This window comes from Oncorhynchus masou, chromosome 9 (genome assembly GCF_036934945.1).
Source record: "Oncorhynchus masou masou isolate Uvic2021 chromosome 9, UVic_Omas_1.1, whole genome shotgun sequence".
In the NCBI taxonomy this organism is placed as follows: domain Eukaryota; kingdom Metazoa; phylum Chordata; class Actinopteri; order Salmoniformes; family Salmonidae; genus Oncorhynchus; species Oncorhynchus masou.
The window spans coordinates 40443254-40459042 of record NC_088220.1 but is presented as its reverse complement, the minus strand read 5'-3'; the positions used below and the strand labels follow the sequence as shown (position 1 = coordinate 40459042).

The following is a 15789-nucleotide window of genomic DNA, read 5'->3' as shown; positions in this document are numbered from 1 at the left end:
GCAGATTTTAGACCCCTGGCAACACATGATGGCTGAATATGATTGGATAAAAGATCTAACATAAAGACCAGCCCTCCAAATCTCAACCTGGGGCTGGAAGCAGTGCAACCAAGAGGAAAGCTATGAAATGAAGAGTATAACTCTTACTCTGGGGAATAATTTAATACATATTTAAAAAATATATATATATTCTGATGATGTTTAGGCCAGCAGAGAAGGCCTTGCTGGCCCTGACGGCCCAACACTGATAAAGACTCATTTCATAATGACTTTGTGAAAACATATTTTTGGAAATGTTTGCAAATGTACTGAAAATGAAAATCAGAAATATCTAATTCACATAAGTATTCACATCTCTGAGTCAATACTTTGTATAAGCACCTATGACAGTGATTACAGCTGTGAGTCTTTCTGGGTAAGTCTCGGAGCATTCCACACCTGGATCGTGCAACATTTGCCAATTATTATTTTCCACATTTTTCGAGCTCTGTCAAATTGGTTTTTGATCATTGCGACAACTATTTTCAAGTCTTATCATAACATTTTCAAGTAGATTTAAGTCAAACTGTAACTTGACCACTCAGGAACATTCACTGTCTTCTTGGTAAGTAACTCCAGTGTAGATTTGGCATTGTTTTAGGTTATTGTCCTGCTGAAAGGTGCATTCGTCTCCCAGTCTCTGGTGAAAGCAGACTGTACCAGGTTTTCCTCTAGGATTTTTCATGTGCCATAACATTTACTATTTATCCTGAAAAATGTCAGAGTCCTTAACGATTACAAGCATACCCATAACATGATGCAGCTACCACTATGCTTGCAGATATGGAGAGTGATACTCAGTAATGTGTTGAATTGAAACATAACAATTTGTATTCAGGACAAAAAGTTAGTTGCTTTGCCACACTACATGACCAAAAGTATGTGGACGCCTGCTCGTTGAACATCTCATTCCAAAATCATGGGCATTAATATGGAGTTGGTCCCCCCTTTGCTGCTATAACATCTTCCACTTCTGGAAAGGCTTTCCACTAGATGTTGGAAAATTGCTGCGGGGACTTGCTTCCATTCAGCCACAAGTGCAATAGTGAGGTCGGGCATTGATGAGGCGATTAGGCCTGGTTGGTAGTCGGCATTCCAATTCACCTCAAAGATGTTGAAGTCAGGGCTCTGTGCAGGCCAGTCAAGTTCTTCCCCACACCGATCTTGACAAACATTTTCTGCATGAACCTTGCTTTGTGCACATGGGCATTGTCATGCTGAAACAGGAAAGGGCCTTCTCCAAACTGTTGCCACAAATTTGGAAACACAGAATCATCTAGAATGTCATTGTAGGCTATAGAATTAAGATTTCCCTTCAATGAAACTAAGGGACCTAGCTCGAACGATGAAAAACAGCCCCAGACCATTATTCCGCCTCCACCAAACTTCACAGTTGGGAGTTTGCATTTGAGCAGGTAGCGTTTTTCCTGGCATCCGCCAAACTCAGATTTGTCCATTGGACTGCCAGATGTGGCAGCATGTTTCTTCACTGCAGAGAACTAATTTCCACCACCCCAGCTGACACGTGGCATTTTTCAGGGTGACCTTTGGCTTGTGTGCAGCTGCTCGGCCATGAAGCTCATGAAGCTCTTGACGGACAGTTCTCTTGATGATGCTTCATCTAGAGGCAGGTTGGAACTCGGTAATGAGTATTGCAACTGAGGACAGACAATTGTTAAGCGCTATGCACTTCAGCACTCGGTGATCCCGTTCTGTGAGCTTGTGTGGCCTGCCTCTTCACGGCTAAGCCGCTGTGCTCCTAGAGGATTCCACTTCACTATAACAGCATTTACAGTTGTCCGGAGCAGCTGAGCAGAAATCTGACGAACTGACTTGTTGGAAAGATGGCATCCTTTGGCGGTGCCACGTTGAAAGTCGCTGAGCTTTTCAGTAAGGCCATTCTGCTGCCAATGTTTGTCCTTGGAAATTTCATGGCTGTGTGCTTGATTTTACACCTGTCAGCAACGGGTGTGGCTGAAATAGCTGAATCCACTAATTTGAAGCTGTGTCCACATACGTTTGTATATACAGTATAGAGTTTGCTTTTCATACAGATTGAGTCCATGGAACTTATTATGCAACTAGTTAAGCAAATTGTAACTTATTTGGGCTTGCCATAACAAAGGGGTTGAATAGTTATTGACTTCAGACATTTCAGCTTTTCATTTTTTATTAAATTTGTAAAACTTTCTAAGAACTAAATTCCACTTTGACATTATGGAGTATTGTGTGTAGGCCAGTGACACAATAAAAAAATCTACATTTATGCCATTTTAAATTCAAGCTGTAACACAACGAAATGTGGAACAAGTCAAGGGGTGTGAATACTTTCAAGGCACTCTATGTATTGTCTATTTTTTGTTGAACCCTGGGTTGAACTGAAACAACAGCTGTTGATGACTTCGCAACTGCTATATACTGTAGGCCTAAATATTGTATTTGATGATATATTACATATGAATTATGGTTATATTTCATTTGCTCTGTTAAAACGTAGTGTACCTACACTTTGTAATGACTTCGATTGCAATAGTGAATCTATAGTTATTAAAACAGCTTTCAATAATGATTCTCACCATAGCACATTGGTACTAGTCAGTGACAAAGCCAAGGGCTTGGGTTTGGATAAAGCCCTGGATGGGAGACCAAATGGATAGCTGTAGATAGATCAACTCTCCAGTAGGAGGTGCTGCTCAGACTATAGTTTTTTTCCCCTGATAGAGGATATAACATTGAAGATCTGCCGTTGTTTCAAAGGTATAAATTCAACATATTTTTTACAATGTTTATCCATGTTGAACATTGGTTACCATGATGACAATCCAGTGGTTGACATTTCACTCTCAAAACAATAGTTTACATTAATGACTTTTTTCAAATGTAATGTATTTTCCATGTCACAATACATTGTCAAATTACGCTGAAACAACATTGATTCAACACAGTGGGGCATTCAGTCTCTCTAATTCTCTCTCTCTCTTTCCCGCCCCCCTCTCCCTGTGTACCTCTGTATTCCTCTGAGACTCTCGCAGACACTCTTTCTCTCTCCCTCTCCCTCTCTCTCCCTCTTTCTGTCTGTCTGACTCTCTTCGTCTCTCTCCCTCTCTCTCTCTCTCTCCCTTCTTCTCTCCCCTCTCTTTGTTCTGCCAGTCTCCTCCCTCCTGATTAATAGAAAGGGAGAGAAACAACAGAACCTTTCCCTCTTCCACACTTCCTCTCAAATGATCAACCTGTGTGAGCTCACCCCATCCTCCTTAGCTCCCATTCACCTCCCCATCTCCAACACAGAGATCATTTCAATCTTTCTGGCAGGCATCAGAAAAGGGGCTACTGTCCCTTTAAATTCTCCCCATTATGATTCCTTGAGCAAAGCAGCTGGCCATAAAAAAGGAGGGAGAAAAGAAGGAGAATAGCACACACTCCCGCCAAAACACACTGACACACACACTCATGCCCCCACTGGCTCTGTCCAGTGACTCCAGTCCAGCTCTGACAAGTGAAAAAGAAGAGCCTATTGTGGATTTGGGATTTGTACAGCCCTCTGTACTTAGTGGGATAAGTTTATTTTCCCAAAGCTAAGCTCTTGTCAGACTTGCAGAGACGATGCCTTCCTTTTGCCTAGTCTCAAAAACCGCTCAGTGGATTTGGTAGTTGCTCAGATAATTTTTTGCAAGTTATTCCAACGGGAGGGATAGAGAGACTGAGCCAGAGAATGCTCCCACAGCTCATAAGGATTCTATATGTCTTGTCTTTTAGCTTTTTTCATGGTGGCTTTATCAGGTAAGAAAGACATTGCATTGCTTGTGGATTATCTTTCACTGTTATTTGTAGCAAAGTGCATTTGAAGCAGATTGAATTTCCAGCAGAGTGCATTTGAAGCAGAGTGCATTTGCAGCAGAGTGCATTTGAAGCAGTTATTTCTCTTTTTTCTACTTTTTCTATTCGCTTATCAAGATCATTTTACGACATCAGTTATTGTGCTTACATTTTGCTGTGAGAAAGAAAAGGAATAAAATGTGAAGTTTGCATATATTGTTAATATAGATCTTGAGACTAACCATGCATTGTTACCTGACTTTTGTGTCTTTGGACCTTGGCAATCACATTCTAATATATGATATTTGAGCCCTACAGCCTTTGTTTAAAAAAAACATCCTTCAAAAGGGACATCTTGACCGCCGAGGTGGAAATATAGAGAGAAGAAGTTGACCACTAACAATCGATTTATAATGATCATGTAAACCACGAGGGTAAAAATTACGGCAACAATAACTGGCAACAAAGAGACACACAAACAATGGAATATTCACAGCATTGTCTCCTTAAGTGCAAAGTAACAAGTGATTCTACCTGGCATGTTACCCTTGTATTTACACAATACAATGGACATCTATATCTCACCCACAGCGAAACAGATAAGATAAGATAGAACCTGTTATGACCTAAACTACATGTAGAGCATCCATAACTTCTGTTATATTTTTAACAATTTTTTCATGGAGGGAGTGTGGATACATGTACTGTATATTGTAACCATTATAAAACAGTCACCATAACCTGGTAACCTACTGAACCATTTATTTTTATTTTTAACAAATGCCTTGTTTGGAAAAAGCGTCCGTCCTGAGGAGATTTCTGAAATGGCGAGATTAAATGAGTGTGCCAGCCTGACAAGTGTGCGAAGCTTGATTAATTATCATAGGAAAACAGCGGCATGCTGCTGTCTCTGTTCTGTTTAGACGGAAGCGACGAGCCGGTCTCTTTTGCTCTTCCTCTCTTGCTCCATCATCGCTGCCTTCTCTATTTTTCTCTCTGTTGCTTTCTCTTTCGCTCACTATCTTCCCCTTTTTAACTCTCTCCCTCAGTCGCTCACCCCTCTTCCCCATCTCTGTCTCTCTCTCTCCTTCCCCTATCCCTCTTCCCCGCCTGCTGCATCTCTCCTTGCGTAACAGAAACTTTTGCAATGAACGCTTTCCCTATTTCATGCCCTGTCAACCGCAGGTGTGGGAAAGGGATGGAATTAAGATCTGCATAATCCCACCGCCAGCCTCGACACTCTGTGAACCTCGGGTCTTGAGAGACCAGCCATTTAGCCTTGGCGAGCAGGTGACCTGACAGCACCTCCTCAGAGAAATCATCCCAGAAGCCCACCAAACAGGCAGGGAAAGACGGAAGGGGGGGGTAGAGAGGGTGAGGGTAGAATGGCAGGGGGTGTAGGGGAGAGAGTGAAAAAGGAAATAGGGGAGCAAGAGGTGTAGAAGGAAGCCAAGGAGGGCAGCGAAAGAGAGGAGGGAGAGAGAGAGTAGGACAGAGAGGTAGACTAAAGGGAGGGAGGGGACAGCCAGTGTGGGGGATGTGAGAAAGGAAAATATTGCGGGAAATAAGAGAGAGAGAGGGAAATTGGCAGAGACTGAAACGCGTCCAGTCCACTGTGGGGATGGGGGAAGGAGGAAGGGGTAAGGGGGACCTGTGGCTTCTGTGGCTGGGTAACATGGTTGGTTTCTTAGGGACTGACAAGCCAGGACATCAAGCAGGGCACTGTAAATTACACGCTTTGTGATCAGTCATTGTAGGAGACTCACAGTAGATGTAGTGTGTGTGTGTGTGTGTGTGTGTGTGTGTGTGTGTGTGTGTGTGTGTGTGTGTGTGTGTGTGTGTGTGTGTGTGTGTGTGTGTGTGTGTGTGTGTGTGTGTGTGTGTGTGTGCGTACACGTCGCTGTGCAACCCAACGTGTGGAAAAAGACAGACACTGGCACCTATACCAGCATTTAGAAGCCGTAAAACTGCACAGATCCTGTTCCCAGTGCTATTTGGTCAGCGAAGGGAGCCAGACTGAGTCAGAGCTGAGCTGGTTTGTCTTCATTATGCACCAAATGGATAAGAACATATTGAAATAGGGAGAGGGACAACCTCTCCCTAATCATTTTAAAACATGCATGCCCAAAACGTGTCTAAAACATATGTGAACATAACCCTCCCCATCAATTACCGCTGTGGAGCCGGGCCTGCAGGTCTGAAATTAGCCTCTGTCCCACTCAGACTACAATATCCCAGTGTCTGTCGTCCCTTCTGAACTGACCCATCTCAACACATGCCCCAGTGAGGGACAACAATGAACACTCGCCAGGACATACTTTATTAAATATGTACTTAACATGCAAATCCGGGGCAAATAGATGATTCAACTGGATGGGCATTGGATAGTAGACTTTGAGATTCCAGTGTTTTCTTATGAAAATGGGTCAGTGGTCATAATTATGTAAATAAGTGAGGGATTCGGTTGAGTGTGGTCTAGTGGGTGGATCACTTAAGATATCGCACAAAGGGACATCTGAGAGAGCCCAGAGATCTTTGTTTACTCATTAGGGGAGTCCTGGTTCCAGTTCAGATACTTTGCTCCCAGTCTTCCCTTAATGGGCAGAAGAGATCCGGGCAGTTTTAAAACGGAAAGTACAGGTAACTGCCAAAATAATGGAAAGACTTGTGTAAATGAGGGATACAAAGTGTATTTCTGGGCGGCAGGTAACCTAGTGGTTAGAGCATTGGACTTGTAACCGAAAGGTTGCAAGATCATATCCCCGAGCTGACAAGGTAAAAATAGTCTGTCATTCTGCCACTGAACAAGGCAGTTAACCCACTGTTCCTAGGCTGTCATTAACATCATTCCTGAGTTAATTAAGCAATTAACATCCCATCATGCTTTGGATCATGTCTAACTATGGCTATGCCCCCATAGGATGACAATGCCTCCATCCACAGGAGGCATGGTTACAATGGTTTGATTAGCCTGAAAATGAGGTATGTCACCAGATCTCAACCCAATTGAACAGAGATTCTGGAGTGGCAATTTAACATTTCTGTCAACAAAACACCAAATTATGGAATTTATTGTGGGAGAATGGTGTTTTCTCCCTCAAATAGAGTTCCAGACACTTATAAAATCTACGCCAAGGTGTATTGAAGCTGTTCTGGCTCGTGGTGGCCCAACCAATGATTTACATATACACTAGATGATTGATGGGAGCGCTGTGTTGAACCCACCGTACCTCCATGAATCACAGTCCTGCTGCTAGGAGAATGTTTGGGTACAATGGTTCATACATTGCCTTTGGAAAGTACCCTTGACATTTTGTTTCAGAGATCAAGGATCTCTCTGTACTTTGCTCCACCCATCTTTGCCTCGATCCTGACTAGTCTCCCTGTACCTGCAGCTGGAAAACATCCCCACAGCATTATGCTGCCACCACCATGCTTCACAGTAGGGATGGTGCCAGGTTTCCTCCAGATGTGATGATGTCATTCAGGCCAAAGAGTTCAATCTTGGTTTTATGAGACCAGAGAATCTTGTTTCTCATGGTCTGAGAGTTTTAGGTGCCTATTGGCTAACTCCAAGCGGGCTGCCATGTGCCTTTTACTGAAGAGTGGCTTCCATCTGACCACTTTACCATAAAGGCCTGATTAGGAGAGTGCTGCAGAGATGGGAGAACCTTCCAGAAGGGCAACCATCTCCACAGAAGAACTGGATCTCTGTCAGAGTGATCATCGGGTTCTTGGTCACCTCCCCAACCAAAGCCCTTCTCCCCCGATTGCTCAATTTGGCCGGGTGGCCAGCTCTAGGAAGAGCCTTGGTGGTTCCAAACTTCTTACATTTAAGAATGATGGAGGCCACTGTGTTCTTCGGGACCTTCAATGCTGCAGAAATGTTTTGGTATCATTCCCCAGCTCTTTGCCTCGACACAATCCTGTCTCAGAGCTCTACGGACAATTCCCTCGACCTCTTGGCTTGCTCTGACATGCACTGTCAACAATGGGACCTTATATGGACAGGTGTGTGCCTTTCCAAATCATGTCCAATCAATTGAATTTACCACAGGTAGACTCCATTCAAGTTGTAGAAACATCTCAAGGATGATTAATGCAAGCAGGATGCACCTGAGCTCAAGTTTGAGTCTCGAAGCAAAGGGTCTGAATACTTCTATAAATAAGGTATTTCTGTTTTTACTTTTTATAAACATGCACACATTTCTAAAAACCTGTTTTCACTTCGTCGATATGAGGTATTGTGTGTTGATTGCTGAGGATCTTTTTTATTTCATCCATTTTAAATGAAGGCTGTAACGTAACAAAATGTGGATAAAGTCAAGGGGTCCTAAAACACTGTATATACTGAAAATATATAAACTTAATTAACATTCAACAATTTTACTGAGTTACAGTTCATACAGCGAATTCAGTCAATTTAAATAAATTCATTAGGCCTTAATCTATGGATTTCACATGACTGGGCAAGGGTTGCAGCCATGGTTGGGCCTGGGAGGGCACATGCCCCCTCCTGGGGAACCAGGCACCGCCAATCAGAATTCATTTTCCCCCACAGAAATACTCCTCAGTTTCATCAGCTGTCAGGATGGCTGGTCTCAGACGATCCTGCAGGTGAAGAAGCTGGATGTGGACATCCTGGGCTGTCATGGTTACAAGTGGTCTGCGGTTGTTAGGCCGGTTGAATGTACTCCCAAATTCTCTAAAATTACATTGGAGGCAGCTTAAAATAAACATTTCATTATCTGGCAACAGCTCTGGTGGACATTCCTCCAGTCAGCATCCCAATTGCATGCTCCCTCAACTTGAGACATTTGTGGCATTGTTGTGTGACAAAACCACACATTTTAGAATGGCCTTTTATTGTCCACTGCACAAGGTGCACCTGTTTAATGATCATGCTGTTTAATCAGCTTCTTGATATGCCACCTGTCAGGTGAATGGATTTTCTTGGCAGAGGAGAAATGCTCATCAACAGGGATGTAAACAAATTATTGCACAAGATTTTAGAGAAATATGCTTTTTGTGTGTATGGAAAATTTGCTGGGATCTTTTAACAGCTCATGACAAATCTCTTGTTAATAATTAAGGCCCCAATTCCCAATTCCAACCGGAGTTAAGTGCACTTAAATGGAACGTAATTACCTATTTTATGCACTTTTCTCTCCATGCATATTCTGACCTGCTATTCATTTTGGGTGGAGATTGAATAAATTAAGATGTGTCGGAGGTGTGTCTACCGATACGCCTCATTCTGATCTTGACTTAATTTCCTAATAACTCCACCAACTTTATACGAGAGGACACCATGAATAAGGTCTATTAAACCTACTGGTTCCAAGTGGAAAAAGCGTGTACTTGATTTTTTTGATAGAAATAAACATTCTACATGCAATGTAATTTACAACTTGATAAGAGCTATTGATAAGATCCAGGTAAATGAGAAGTCTGTTTGGATAAGGGAATTGTAAATATGAATAACAGTTGTTTTAGATAGGCTATAACTTACCTTATAATCGCTGGAGACAATTGTGAAACCAGTCATATTGCAGAACATAGAAGCATATCAACATATCAACTTTCCCACAGTAAAGTTTCTGAAATACTGTGCCATTATGCAAAATTGTACGACCTTTTAACTTGAAAGGATGGGCACTCGAATGTCTTAATTATAGGCTACCCTGACTTTATGTTTACTGTTTCTATCATGTTAAATATTAGTCACTATGCGTATCGACTGCCAATAGGCCTAATTACAACACATATTGAACTGCCTATTTACTGTTAGTTCGCTTCAGTTGATCAATTTACCTTAATTTGCTTTTCTCCATAAATGCCATCACAGATCATTAGTAACAGTTGACATTCACTTAAAAAAATACTAATTCAATTGTTACGGAGCGAGCACAGACCAAGTCAATACAGTTTAAACCTGACGCATGGTGAAATGCTTGGCTGTGTCATCACACAGTTCAATGGTTAGTGCAGGCAGTGGATTGTACACCATTCTCCCTATTATAATTCTACGTACATTTGAAGTCAGAAGTTTACATACACCTTAACCAAATACATTTAAACTCAGTTTTTCACAATTCATGCCATTTAATCCTAGTAAACATTCCCTGTCTTAGGTTGTTTAGGATCACCATTTTATTAAAGAATGTGAAATGTCAGAATAACAGTAGAGAGAATGATTTATTTCAGCTTTTATTTCTTTTATCACATTCCCAGTGGGTCAGAAGTTTACATACACTCAATTCGTATTTGGTAGCAATGCCTTTAAATTGTTTAACTTGGGTCAAACGATTCGGGTAGCCTTCCACATGCTTCCCACATTAAGTTGGGTGAATTTTGGCTCATTCCTCCTGACAGAGCTGGGGTAACTGAGTCAGGCTTGTAGGCCTCCTTGCTCACACATGTTTTTCAGTTCTGCCCACACATTTTCTAGAGGCTTGAGGTCAGGGCTTTGTGATGGCCACTCCAATACCTTGACTTTGTTGTCCTTAAGCCATTTTGCCACAACTTCGGAAGTATGCTTGGGGTCATTGTCCATTTGGAAGACCCATTTGTGACCAAGCTTTAACTCCCTGACTGATGTCTTGAGATGTTGCTTCAATATATCCACATAATTTTCCTTCCTCATGTTGCCATTTATTTTGTGAAGTGCACCAGTCCCTCCTGCAGCAAAGCACCCCTACAACATGATACTGCCACCCCAGTGCTTCAAGGTTGGAATGGTGTTCTTCGGCTTGCAAGCATCCCCTTTTTTCCTCCAAACATAACGATGGTCATTATGGCGAAACAATTATATTTTGTTTCATCAGACCAGAGGACATTTCTCTAAAAAGTACGTTCTTTGTCCCCATGTCCAGTTGCAAACCGTAGTCTGGCTGTTGTATGGCAGTTTTGGAGCAGTGGCTTCATCCTTGCTGAGCGGCCTTTCAGGATCTGTCAATATATGACTCGTTTTACTGTGGATATAGATACTTTTGTACCTGTTTCCGCCAGCATCTTCACAAGGTCCTTTGCTGTTGTTCTGGGATTGATTTGCATTTTTCGCACCAAGGTACATTCATCTCTCGGGGACAGAACACGTCTCTTTCCTGAGCAGTATGATGGCTGCGTGGTCCCATGGTGTTCATACTTGTGTACTATTGTTTGTACAGATGAATGTGGTACCTTCAGGCATTTGGAAAATGCTCCCAAGGATGAACCAGACTTGTGGGGGTCTACATTTTTTTTGATTTTCCCATTATGTCAAGCAAAGAAGCACTGAGTTTGAAGCTAGGCCTGATATACATCCACAGGTACACCTTCAAATGATGTCAATTAGCCTATCAGAAGCTTCTAAAGCCATGATATCATTTTCTGGAATTTTCCAAGCTGTTTAAAAGGCACAGTCAACTTGACTTTGTTGTAAGATTCAGTCCCACTGGAATTTTGATACAGTGATTTATAAGTGAAATAATCTGTCTGTAAACAATTGTTGGAAAAATTACTTGTGTCATGCACAAAGTAGATGTCCTCACCGACTTGCCAAAACTATAGTTAGTTAGCAAGAAATTTGTGGAGTGGTTGAAAAACGATTTTTAATGACTCCAAACTAAGTGTCTGTAAACTTCCGACTTCTACTGTACGGTAATCGTCCAACACTACCACAGGTTAAAGAACAATGTGTCTATTTTTTTTATTCATCAATATATTTTGTGCGTGAAGTCTCTTGAAACTTAATTTATTTATTTATTCATACATACTTTCCTAACCCTAAAATGTGCCTAAATAATCTACAAGATCAGTCTTCTACCAGTTGTTGTTGAAACGAAGATGAATATGCATATATTTAAATGACTTTCATTCATTGATCCCTTTTTTCTGAACCTATTCTCTCTATGTATTCTAGTCTGTTGACTAATAAATTCTAATTAAAAAAGATACACTGTATTTAAGTGGAGGGTTTAAGATAAGATAAATATACTGAAAATCCTATTGAATGAAAATCCCATGAGAAAATCAGTTGGCCGCAAGTGGGTTTTAAGCAGTAGAATTACATTTATTCCGCATGCGCAAGTGAACCAGGCCTGCAATGCCCGTTACACACCTTGATAAGGTAAGTCTGAATACCAACTACTGAGAAATGCATATGAAAAGGCATGTGTAAGAAAGGCATAATTTCCTAAATCTGAATCAGGGCTTATGTGTACGAGGGGACAGATTTTAATCTTTAGGTTTATTGAGACCGAATCTGAGGAGCATTAAGATCAGAATTGTGATGGTGTTTCTTACTCTCTTACATTTCTCTGACTCAGCCATTCTTTTAGTTTTTCACTTCCTTTCCAAAAGCATGTGAAAATAGAGCAATGACGAGATGTTTTGAGGAAATGGAGGAATGTCACATAGTAAAATAGGGGGTGTTTATATTTTTCCTGTTTCACACATGCACAAGTGTGCAACCTGTACAAGTGTGTGATGATGTGTTTTTTTTTTTTGCATCTCACACTCCCCCTGAAACATCCTCTGAGCGGGGAATCACGGCCAGGGATAAGCCATTATTCACGGAAATCCTGGAGCAATTAGGGTTAAGTGCCTTGCTCAAGGGCAGATTGAAAGATCTTTTTCCCTAGTTGGCTCGGGGATTGTAATTTTCGGGCTCTGACTACTGGCCCAACACTCTAATCCAGTGTTTCCCAAACTCGGTTCTGGGGACCCCAAGGTGTGTATGTTTAGGTTTTTGCCCTAGTCCTACACAGCCCATTCAAATAATCAAAGCTCGTGATTAGTTGATTATTTGAGTCAGCCGTGTAGTGCTAGGACTAAAAACTCAAACGTGCACCCCTTGGGGTCCCGGAGGACTGAGTTTGGGTAATGCTGCTCTAACCGCTAGGCTACCTGCCGCGGGAGGAGAAAAAGGACAGATGTGATGTGAGTTAATGGTTAATGTTGTCTCTGCCTCGAAGGAGTGTGCTACAAGGATCGACTCAAACAAGATAAGGAGTACAAAAAGCCAATGGATGCCAAGTGCATGTGACTGAAAATTATGGTGGAGACAAAATAAATTAATATAATTCTTGGTAGAAAATCACCAAAAACTTTGAATATGGGCCCAGCCACACACATTTCACCTCTGTTGAAACCATATTGAGCCAATGTTTGTGTATGGGGCTCATCATTCGTTGACAGACAACAGAGATCTTGGACAGTCATTCGTCATTATCTATAATTTTTAGTTAAATGTTAAAATGGATACATAACGCATTCTTCACACATTTCATCCATGAACAGGCAGAACACAAACACTCAGACATAAAAAATATAAATATGCCTTCGGATAGACTATTACCACTTTACCATTCATGCCCTGTGCACAGTTGTCTGAAAGTGTGTACCAGCAGCTTACTTAAGCTCAATAGCCTACTGTCCATCCAGTCCTGCACCTGTCCAGCCAGACCTGCACCTGCACCTGCACCTGACCAGCCAGACCTGCACTCATTTCGTACAGAACAAACCAAATTTTCCCTCTACTATCAATACTTGTTTCGTCGCATGGGCGGCTTTAGGCAAACGGGGTGAATGAGCCCACAAACCCAAGGGATACATTCAATCGTACATTGTAAGCTTCCTCTTTGCCAGGGCACACTTGAAAAAACAGATTCCTATCTCAAATGGGACTTACCTAGTTAAATAAACTATTTAAAAAAAATGCAAAACATGCTCATGGAACCCAAAAAATGTCTACTAGGACACAGACACAAAACCGTCTTGTGCATCAGTGAGCATTAGATTTGAGTGTGGATGTATGGCCCCAAGAGGTGACAACTTACTAATGGTCTCTCCAGAGAGAGCAAATGTGTTCATGGCAGAGGCTGACACCTCGGGCTGGGAGACAAGAGACGGATGGTTCTCAGCCCATTTCACCCGGCACCTCGTCTGACCTTTTCCACGTCCTTACCATGAGATGGACTGTGCATAACAACCTCCTTTTGTCCACGACTGAAGGATAAGGGATTGGCAAAAGCAGATCACTGAGATCTGACTGTGAGAGTATGTGGGGCTGAGAGTTACAGTAGCCTGGGATCCTCACTGAATATCATTTTGTTGGTGTCTGGAATAAGCAGGGTTTTGCAAAAATCATGTGTTTGCAAAAAAGACTATTCTGACCTGCTATAATTGAGCTAATTCTAAGTGCTATCTGTTGACGCAGGCCCAGACAATAAATTAAGTGAAAATTAGTATTCAGTTTCCATTTGCAACACAGGAACAGGGGCCAATTCTGTAATATCTTCTTGTCAAGCACATGACCTCACATGGACAGTAACTGGTTTTTGTTTTTTTACACCCAACTTCTTCCCTGAGAGAGAATTCACACTATGGATTTTTATCTTGTAGTAAACCTTGCCTGCTACTTGCCCGGGCTTGTGTGGCAAAGTTGACAATGTGCCATTTCTCCACTGTCAGGCACCAAACCCTGAGCCAAACCCAGAGCCACTGAAAAAAACACCCATCATGAAGTGTAACTGATCCAGATGATGGGAGCCCAGTGTAAACCTTTAATCTTTCTTTCCTGACAGTCCCCCTAATGATTAAGGCTACATCTGAAATGCAACCCTATTCCACTACTTACCACCCATATGGCTCTGGTCAAAAGTAGTGTGTTATGTAGGGAATGGATTACCATTTGGGATGCATCCTTACAGAGAGGTGGGCTGTTGCTGCTGCCTGGGTCTGGCTCACACAACGAGCAGAGCATCAAATCAAATATTGTTTTGGGTTGGCGCACACGACTTATCAGCTCTTCCAAATCTAAACCTAAGGGATCCCAGGGGTGCCAGAAAGCATTTAGGACGTTTTACCACTACATGCCTCTACAAAATGTGGCCCGAGCTACCAAGGCCAGCGTCCAACCAGCTGCTGCACTGATATGCAGAGTCCAGGATTAACAGAGAGGATTGAGAAAGGAATAGAAAAGGATACGCTGCTCCACGTTAATGCGACAGTAAGCGAAATAACGACTTGTATTTTTACGCAGTGCGAGAGAGGTATGCGATAATGAGGTGAGTCTTATTGCAGTCACAAGACACATTTGAATGCTGACAGTGTTTCCAAAACCTCTTTCTTTGACGACCACAAGCCGTTTCACGTATTTGCACGCCTGGGTTGTGTTCATTAGGGCACTTTACATTAACAGATACACCACCGTTCAAAAGTTTGGGGACTCTTAGAAATGTCCTTGTTTTCCATGAAACATACATGAAATGAGTTGCAAAATGAATAGGAAATACAGTCAAGACATTGACAAGGTTATAAATAATAATTGTGTCTTTCAAACTTTGCTTTTGTCAAAGAATCCTCCATTCGCAGCAATTACAGCCTTGCAGACTTTTGGCATTCTAGTTGTCATTTTTTTATGTAATCTGAAGAGATTTCGCCCCATGCTTCCTGAAACACTTCCCACAAGTTGGATTGGCTTGATAGGCACTTCTTACGTACTCAATGGGTTTGAGATCCGGTGACTGTGCTGGCCACTCCATTATAGACTGAATACCAGCTGACTGCTTCTTCCCTAAATAGTTTTTGCATAGTTTAGAGCTGTGCTTTGGGTTGTTGTCCTGTTGTAGGAGGAAATTGGCTCCAGTTTAAGCGCCGTCCACAGGGTATGGCATGGCTTTGCAAAATGGAGTGATAACCTTCCTTCTTCAAGATCCCTTTTACCCTGTACAAATCTCCCACTTTACCACCACCAAAGCACACCAGACAGATGGTGTCAAGCACTCCTCCAGCATCTTTTCATTTTTTCTGCGTCTCACGAATGTTCTTTTTTGTGATCCAAAAACCTCAAACTTAGATTTGTCTGTCCTTAGCACTTGAGAGAGAATAAAGTAGACGGCGCGCGTCAAAGGTCTGATTTATGACCCTATGTCCTGATGGCGGGAAACA

General features: G+C 42.1%; 1 protein-coding gene across 1 annotated transcript in view; it reads left to right on the top strand.

The window, feature by feature from the left end:
• Positions 1–3751: 3751 nt before the first annotated feature.
• Positions 3752–15789, top strand: part of LOC135545222 (glycine receptor subunit alpha-4-like) — a 127476-nt gene continuing 115438 nt past the window's right edge. The window contains exon 1 of the mRNA XM_064972847.1: positions 3752–3819. Within this exon, the coding sequence (XP_064828919.1) occupies positions 3752–3819 (68 nt within the window). The remainder of the gene's footprint in view (positions 3820–15789) is intronic.